The 9,177-nt window shown below is 35.3% G+C and overlaps 1 protein-coding gene across 1 annotated transcript; it reads right to left on the bottom strand.

Annotated features, from left to right (window-relative positions):
• Positions 1-335: 335 nt before the first annotated feature.
• LOC146750390 (uncharacterized) lies at positions 336-2,168 on the bottom strand. Its single transcript, XM_085496507.1, has 3 exons — positions 2,011-2,168; positions 1,476-1,646; positions 336-859 (listed from the first exon to the last, which is right to left on the bottom strand). Exons 1-3 carry the CDS (start codon positions 2,166-2,168, stop codon positions 652-654), a joined length of 537 nt encoding a protein of 178 aa, XP_085352633.1. The 3' UTR covers positions 336-651.
• Between the last annotated feature and the right edge of the window lie 7,009 nt (positions 2,169-9,177).

The following is a 9,177-nucleotide window of genomic DNA, read 5'->3' as shown; positions in this document are numbered from 1 at the left end:
TGTAACATATTCCACCATTTGTTACTGTGCTAGTAAAGTTGTGGGCATCGCAGTATATCCCACCAAAATCACAGCTGATCATTAGCGATGTATTATGATGGAAGAAATGTCATCAGTAGTGCATTATCAATTAAAGGTCATCAGTAGGGTATTATGAATAAAAGGTCATCAATACGGCATTATGAATAAAAGGTCATCAGTAGGATATTATGAAAATAAGGTCACCAGTAGGGCACTATAAATAAAAGGTCACCAGTAGGGCATTATGAATGAAAGGTCATCAGTACGACGTTATGAATAAAAGGTCATCAGTAGGGCATTCAAGCTATGGTGTAATCAAGTTTGTGCATTGAGGTCCAATAATGCCCTCTATATTTACCAAGTTTGAAAGATAAATCCGCCCGTACTCGTCCGAGATCTGGCCTCGGAATGACAGGAATTCGCTAAAATGACCGTAATTTGGCTATCTTGACTCTGGCCACAATACATATACATATGTCTCCCATGATGTATCCATGTGGTGCAAATATGTCCACACACACACACACAAGGGTCAAATTTATATGTACCCCACCAGACTTCGTCCGAACAGGGGGCTGAATATGTTGTGATCATTACGTCCCATATGTGACCTTCTCAAACTCTTCAGTCTTACCTAATCAACATGTCTTTAATATCGTGGTTATGCATATCCATGTACTCGAATGCCGTCAGATTATCGCCGAAATCCTCTGGTACTTCCTCTATCGGTATAAAACCAGCCATTTCCTCGAGTCCCTTTGATGGAATGAAGGAGAACAGTAGAAATAGGTACCTGGTGATTCCCAAAGTTCCATAGTATTTCTCCATGCTCACGTAACTGAAACACAATTTCAGAGAGAATGTAGTGTGTAAATATTAAATTCCATAAAACTGTGGTGAAACGTAGTATTTTTTGGAAGTGGCGAGATTCAATCCAGCGTCATAACGATATCGAGTTACAATAACTGCTGTGTTGTGTTCACCAAACGATGTTCTCATTGCGATTTTCAACGTGCCATAACTCTAATGCACATCCAACAATCAATATTGTTTCAACTGATTCTTTATTAAGATGGAATATTGACACATTCATATTTGGATAATAAACAATTCAGAAAGTATATATTGGATATATTTCGGAATCAACACAATCGATTTGAAATGATAGATTAATACCAAGCTCAATACACGCTCAATGATTGGTATGATACAATTTATAAAAAAAAAGGTGAAATTCTGCACAGAAATACGACACAGGCAAACATACAGTAACACTATGTCTGGTCAATATCGACAGAAACTGCGGTAGTGTCAGTGAATATATTCCGTCGTTTAACATAATTTGTGGGTATATAAGTTACTGTGTAACAGTGTGAATAAATGGAAGCTTATCTGGTACTGTTATGGTATGAATCGATAGTTTTGTAGTACACATAGAACTGTGGAAGTATTACCTGAATAGGTTATTGTTACACAACGTGATTGCAGGGAAGCTTCTCTGATACTCTGGGTATGTATATCGATAGTTGACCGTCACTGGCATTTCAGCGAATGTATCTACCATCCGGTACACTTGGTAAACAAAACCAGCGGCACCCGCCAAGACAATCAACAACCATATAATTCTGTAACACATTGACACGTCATGATATCTACTGTTGTATGTATATTCTAGTGTATACCCAGAACACATATCAATTGGATCGGAACATGAAATCTTGATGTTAAATATGAAACCAATAGTGTACCTACACTAAAACAAAACAAGAACGTGAATATGTTTTTTACGGGAGTGCTGATCGATAATCCTTCGTCAAAACAGCACGATTTTGAATGTTCTTAGAGTAAAATACTAAGAAAGAAATGTTGAGATATGCAGGCTTCATAATTTAGATCAAAATACATCACACGCACATACTGTTCTCTGGTTGCTCGAAACTGTGTCACGTGACGTTGACTATATTACCATATTAACGCCAGGGAAATTACTTGCTCCAATGGGAAACGAGCACATCAACTTGTGCCCCAGGAAGACGTCTCCCATCTGCGTCTGTAACTTCTTTATATCGTTTTGTGAAAAAATCAGTACCTTGACAACCGACGTGGAGAAGAAGACAGCAGACGACTTGTGTTCGTTCTTTCGGCATTTCTACGCCAGGCTGAGACAAAGCAACAGGCACCTATACTCATGTAGTCGATTACAATGATCAGATATGGCATGCAGCGGCACTTAAAAAAAGAAACGGCGTCGATATTATACGCAATGAAAGTAGGTATTTTCTGCTATTCTCGTGAAGGTACAAGCCGAGGAGAAAGTTTCCGTACTGCACAACGAGCCGATAACGAAGGGCGACATGTTGAAAAGCATGTCACCGTCTGCACTTGATATTTCAAATCCTAGCGGACTACAAACAAAATAAGTTATTTTTGAATATTATGATGTATCTATGCAATCGTGGCCGGAAAAATTTTCGAAGTATACCAAGTCGCATTTTGACACTCTAATTGATAGCTCGTGACTGAAATACGTATCATTCGGAATAGACATGCTGACAACTTGAATAATTACCACAGCAGCAACGAGCCCGTTGTGTCTGTTGATGTATCCTATCAATATATCAAATGTAGCATCAAAACTATAAACTATAAACTTTCATAGTTGTGTAGTTAATATCCACAACAAGTCTGACACAGTAAAATACTAATATATACTGATTTGAGTTTTCAAATAAATGTCAACACACTGTTAACATATACAAAATATTATGAAATAAAATGTTTATTATTCCAAAGACAGAGATCATTCACATCATTGCGCTGCAGTATGAGCGGGTGATGGCGTGCAGTGTGGATAAGTGATGTGTTATAAAACACATAATTCATTGCCTTATTCGGGCACTAGTATCTAATCTCACCACTCACTAGTCTAATCCCACCCCTCGATACGTATAATAGTGCCGTCTTGGACATGCAACACGTGCTTAATAACGCAATGTTTTATCTCAAAAGATTGCATATTTAATACTCCATGTTATGCGTGCTGCATAACAAGGGAAACTTGTTAAGGTGGAACATTTTACGATGTTAGTATCGCTGTCTTCACTCAGAAAGAGAGTGAGGCGACCCCATATGAAGAACAATTAATTAATGAAAGTGCGCATGAAATCAAATTGAATGGTAACTATGACATTGATTCGAACATACATCTAATTCACAATGCAATAATGCAATTAGAAGATTGGACCGTCAATCAACTAACGTGATGAAACACAATATGTGTACCTGTTCATTTCACGTTTATTCAAAAAAAGAACAGAGACACGTTTTATATTGACTTATTAAATTGATTTGATATTATTACAATCCGTTTCGTTTCACACCATGTACACACCAGGGAGTGAGTATAACAGCAAATAAAAGCTATGAAAGTCTGTACTTTAACAATGGCCGTTGTCGTTTGAATGAATACGTAGCATTGTGTCGAATGACGTATAATGGTACATGTTCAAAAACACTCATCGTATAACCACTGGTGTTATGCCTAATTTACCTTGAGAATTAGTCAATTAGTCAGACACTAATTTGAATCGTTAGAGCGACCCGAGAAAAGTATCGGAATAAATGACATCGATTCGTTATTGCATACCTACCGTCGAGAATAAATTGTGGAGTCATCGCCGACAAATTTCACTCCCGCTAGGCTAGTCTCTTGGCTGAATTCCTTCCATGTTTTATACCCGTCGTTTCTGATATCTTTCTTCCTTTGTGCGGACCATCCACGTAGTGCGTGCTTGTTGACTTCCGGAGAAACAGATATGTCAGCCATGAGTCTGGAAAACGCAGCCTATATGGCGAATACTGCATATGTGCTCCCGGGACAGTGTGGAACAATCGTCAAAGGTCAATGAAGGTCAGTCACCTGAGTCACTCGTCATGTTTGACAGCGCAAAAATGCATAGGTGTTGATTTCGTTAGACTACACATTGAATTCTCACAATAGTATTCAAGTAAATGTTGACATTTCTCCAGGCTCCTGACCGTTTTTAGGAAGCACAAATATGAAAATTATATCATTATGTACCTTGTAATTATACCCTGTCAGATCTACTTTCGAATAAGATAAGCACGAATGATTTTATAAATGTTGTCACCTAACGACATTTTATAGACGTGAATCACGGACCAAGTTTCCAGGATATACGTGGACTTTGGAAAATGTCGGGTAGTTATTGGAATATGACTACAATAAATTGTGTCATCTGGGATTGTATACTTCCGTAGTTTTGCATTTATTGTCAGTTCTTGTAATATTTCTCATACAACATCGCATAGAGTTTGTTCATGCAACAAACTTTCAAATAGTATTAGAAATGTGATACAAAAATGTAAATTGAGAACCAATGATGTTTTACTGTGTGCAATATGTATGATATGAAAGAGTACTGATACTGTTCTAAAAGAGTTATGGTAATGTTTTATTAAAATTACGAGAAAAGCTGAAAACATCCTTAAACTGTATGCGCCATACAAAAATGTGCTTCTAAGCAAAAGTCAATGCAACAAACGCAAGGAGGTACCCCCAAACATTATGTTTTTATTCTGTCTGTCCCAAAAATAGTTCTAAACTTCCTCACTATAACTAGGTTCATTTTCTAAAGACCACGTCCGTATAAACACTCAAACTAGGAAATATCAATTATGTTAATTATTACATTCTGCGAGTTTTAGAGCAATTATTGTTTGTAATTAATTATTGTAAAAATGCTAGCCCCTGTGTATTTACATACAGTATTTGGTTAAAACGGATGGATTTCCCTATTTCAATACAATTCATCTCTAAAACGACATTGGATTTGGTCTACAAGCCAGTATTAGAATATTGTGAGTTTCATAAGATTAGATTATCTTCAAAAAAATTGATTTCGAAATCACCTTTTTTTGCAAATTCTATGCACATCTATGCAATAACATCGGACAGTGACGCTTGGTAGTTTGAGTGATATAAGAGATTTTATGTTCAAATGCTGTTTTTGTGCATCAATATGCATACCGTAGATGGGAGTCAGTGCAGTGTTAACATAGATAAATTGTGGAGCATCATCCTACAACAGAGTTATTTGAAGCATTGATTTAAAAACAACTGAGTAATGTATTTATGCTGATAAACAAATGAATATCATTGTTCTTACATTTCATGTCCTGATTTGATTCTATTCAAATTTAGTACTTTTTCAAAGTAAAGTTTTTCCTTTGGAAAATAAAACCATTTTTATTTTTAATTGAATTTGATATGGATTTACAGTTGTGAACTCCAATAGTTGTCTCGACATCAGTCTTGGTCGCCGAGTTTCCCAAATTCGACTAGATTATGTACAGACTGTCGGGATTATGTGACACCATCAATGATGACTGCTCTAGTATCTTGCAAAATATGTTTCTTAAAACTTGAATTTTGTCTCTGTCTCATCCAAAGCTAATAGATTCATGTGATGATGTATTTTATAATGTTGGGGTGACTAGGTTTGATTTCAGTTTGTGGACATTTACATAGTGGTCCACTATCACTTAAGAGACATTTGCAACGCTTGTTCATACATTTAGATTTGTTGCAGTTCAATCCATTAGACTGTGAACATTTATGCTGTTTTCTTTACATTTTTTTCAAATTTACTCTATATTTCTTATTTATTTGTTATTTATATTTTCAAATTCATATATACAAGTTAACGTCAGAGTGATAAGCGCACATCATTCAATAGTGAGGGTACCCACCATGGCCTATGCCAATGATATGTTTATAATGCAATATGGACGAAAACGTATTCTTGTTATTATTTCTCTTTGATGGTACATACTGTAGACAAATCGGTTTATACGTTATCATAAAAAAATGTTGCGTCTGCAAGACATACAACAGTATTTCTTAAAACACAAAACCTCTAATACTCATGCGCAGTGATTGTTCTTGTGTGAAAATAATCAACCAGTTCACGTGTGTATTGGAGAGTTCCATTGTTTCATCGAATCAATACTCAACTGTGTGCCACTAGAACAGTGTGTATAGTTCACGATAGATCATAGTCTAAGGTGTATCAATATACAAAAATATATCGTCATGGATCTTTCTTATGACTTCTGTACCACTTTCACTTACCGTCATTTAAAAAAAATCTAAAATGCTAGAAGACTCACTAAAATAGTCGCGTTCCATCTCCATGGGAAATTACTTGCCAATCCACCAGTGTCTGAATATGTTAATGTTACTACTTTAACAATTATATAATATCGCTAAATTTCGAATTATAAAACTAAAACCCGGGTGTGTAATTTAATAAGAATTAATTAGCGTCATGTTGCAATAATGTCATAAAATCCCGCAATCATTGTCAAATAATAAAATGATATGCTATAGTAATATGAATATGGTCAGACAATGTAGGAAACAGTGAAGGCTTTATCAAATAATAACACAAAAAAAGCTAAAATCGAGTAAAATGAGCAAATATTGACGTGTAACATGTTGAAATGGGGTGAAATGTTCAAATAAAAGCAACTGTGAATAATGTAAACATGGTCAATCAATAATATATGTTGAAAACACGAACAAATTTATGTAGAAATGTTGAAATGATGATATAGTAACCTAATAATGGTAAATGATGAGGTTATGACATTTTGAAACAAAGTGAAATTGTCAAATAATAATATGTAAATAATGTACAAATAAAGAAATAATGATGCAACAATAATCACAAAATGATACATGCCATCACATTTACATGTAAACATTTGAAACTAAGATGAGTGTTATTGCTTGACCGAACGGACTTAGTATTTCGTTATCTCTGGAATTAACAATGTCATCAGCAATGTCATTGTAACTGTTGGTCGATTAAGTCAACTCACACTAACATGATGAGGTTATGAAATTTTGAAACAAAGTGAAATTGTCAAATAATAATATGTACATAATGTACAAATAAAGAAATAATGATGGAGCAATAATCACAAAATGATACATGCCATCACATTTACATGTAAACATTTGAAACTAAGATGAGTGTTATTGCTTGACCGAACGGACTTAGTATTTCGTTATCTCTGGAATTAACAATGTCATCAGCAATGTCATTGTAACTGTTGGTCGATTAAGTCAACTAACACTAACAACACACTCTGTGAGGTGCACATGGTATATGTCTGTTGCAGGAGCACTTGCTTGTTGATGATCTAGGATTTTTTATCCGTTAATCACACTGACTGTTATGCCTTTGGTGAGTCAGTCGTGGATACCAAGAATAGGCTTTATCGGAACGTCCATATGGTGGCACTGATATTTTATAGAGGAAGTCTTTGGGTACCGCATTTAGAATGACATCATTTGACGACCCATGATTACTGAATGCGGAAATTCTTATGGACATTTGTAACTGGCCTCAAGCACTGTAGGCAGCGATAATCTCTTGGCTTACATATACGTGCTCCAGCACCAGCCTCTCGAGAATATTAGCTACACTACTAGCTATGCCAAAAGACAATGCGTGATGGGGCGTTATTTATAGCTATTGATACTATTATTTATTAATTATTAAGTATAAACCAGCATGTGTTATTTGCTCTCAAACTATTACTACCCCAAAGCTCTGTGTGAGGGAAGTATACTAGGCTTTAAATGGATTACTACATGAACTAAATCAATGGTGAGTCTGACGCAGCAACTTCAACTTCATCTAGTCTGGTTATAGAAATCGGTAGTAGCCATTCGTGTAAATTATGGGGAAATTGGCATGAGGTTGCGTGAAACTAAGCGCTACTGCCTGTATTATCGGCTCACATTCAGGTCGTGCAAATTACATGCATATTTAATTATTATTTATTCATTTGACGTTATTTAAAGAGGGTAGCTTGATAAACCCGAGAAGGTTTATTTTGCCAAGAGCCCTCATAATCACAAATACTACATAAACATTAAAATGATTTTGAAAAAAATAAAGTGTAATTACAATCTTCAACATAAATAGCTGATAGATTATGGCATTGATTTTCATATTTGAACATTCTAGTAATATAATGTGGTAATATAAGTTTTGTAGAATTTTGTAGAGACACATTTTTAGAGCGGCATAATATTCAACGATTTGAAAAGTTATCTTGTGGGATGGTTGTACAAATTCAAACGCCTAATTAATGTCAGTCATACCACGTAAACAACGTGTTTGTTTGATTAACCATGCTCCGCATACTACTACAATAATATAAATGGTATAAAACAGTATTTTATGTGATATAGGTCATCCACGATTTCAATAACAAAATTCGTGTATTTAATTATAAAAGACCTGGGCACTTAATTGCAAAACTAACTTATATTTGGAAAGTCGGCGATGAACGATTTTAACGTAACATGTCATAAGCTAGCTAAATACACTTTGGATATAGTGTCTAGATCATTTTTATACAACCCTTGTATTCTGCTAAATGTACCAGTGCGTGTTATTGACTGAAATAATAAATACTGAAAGAGTCCAGAGGTTTGACTTTCCTTGGATTCTCAGTCTTCTTAGTTTAGGCACTAACACGGGTTGGTACAATGCAAAGCTACACTGCATATGTACATATGTTATGACTTATGTAATGTTTTTAAATATGCACAGAATATAGGAGTGAATAAGAACCGACATTGTCCACTTGTGAGAAGCAATATTGTCACGTACGATGAGGTATGTTACATTTTACATTGTGCAATATATGTTCTATATGTGATGCTTACATCACAGTTAACCCCTTTCCCTATCAGCCTTCGGTGGTTGGTTCTAACTCCAGAAACTTCGAGAGGATGAAGTTTTGTTGTCTCTAACGCTTTGTTTTGACTACTCATTTTATATTTAGCTCATCTGATTTAAAACATCCCTAATTGTGAAATACGTGATGTTGTTGTTTGTTTGAATAATCTGTACTCATTTACATATTAGTCTATATACGCATTACGCTTTGCGTATTTTTTGTCTGTACATCAACGGTGGAATGATGATTGAAAAAAATACCCGGATGTATATGACATGTCACACCTGTTATACACATTTATTTGTTATGGATCTCTCATCGCATTCCCTTGCCAACCGTATGCTTAGTTCAGTCGGTCATTCACCTTGAAGT

The sequence above is a fragment of the Saccoglossus kowalevskii genome, chromosome 1, assembly GCF_978046115.1.
Source record: "Saccoglossus kowalevskii chromosome 1, keSacKowa6.1, whole genome shotgun sequence".
NCBI lineage: Eukaryota > Metazoa > Hemichordata > Enteropneusta > Harrimaniidae > Saccoglossus > Saccoglossus kowalevskii.
The sequence above is the reverse complement of the archived record's forward strand: the minus strand, read 5'-3'. Positions and strand labels throughout refer to the sequence as shown.

What these genes read in the sequence shown, in the direction of transcription:
- LOC146750390 (XM_085496507.1), bottom strand. Translation starts at nt 2,168, where the DNA reads ATGCCGAAAGAACGAACACAAGTCGTCTGCTGTCTTCTTCTCCACGTC. An exon ending in CTCGTTTCCCATTGGAGCAA is followed by an intron (nt 1,647 to 2,010) that starts GTAATTTCCCTG and finishes AATGTGTTACAG; the next exon opens with AATTATATGGTTGTTGATTG. An exon ending in TGTAACAATAACCTATTCAG is followed by an intron (nt 860 to 1,475) that starts GTAATACTTCCA and finishes ATTGTGTTTCAG; the next exon opens with TTACGTGAGCATGGAGAAAT.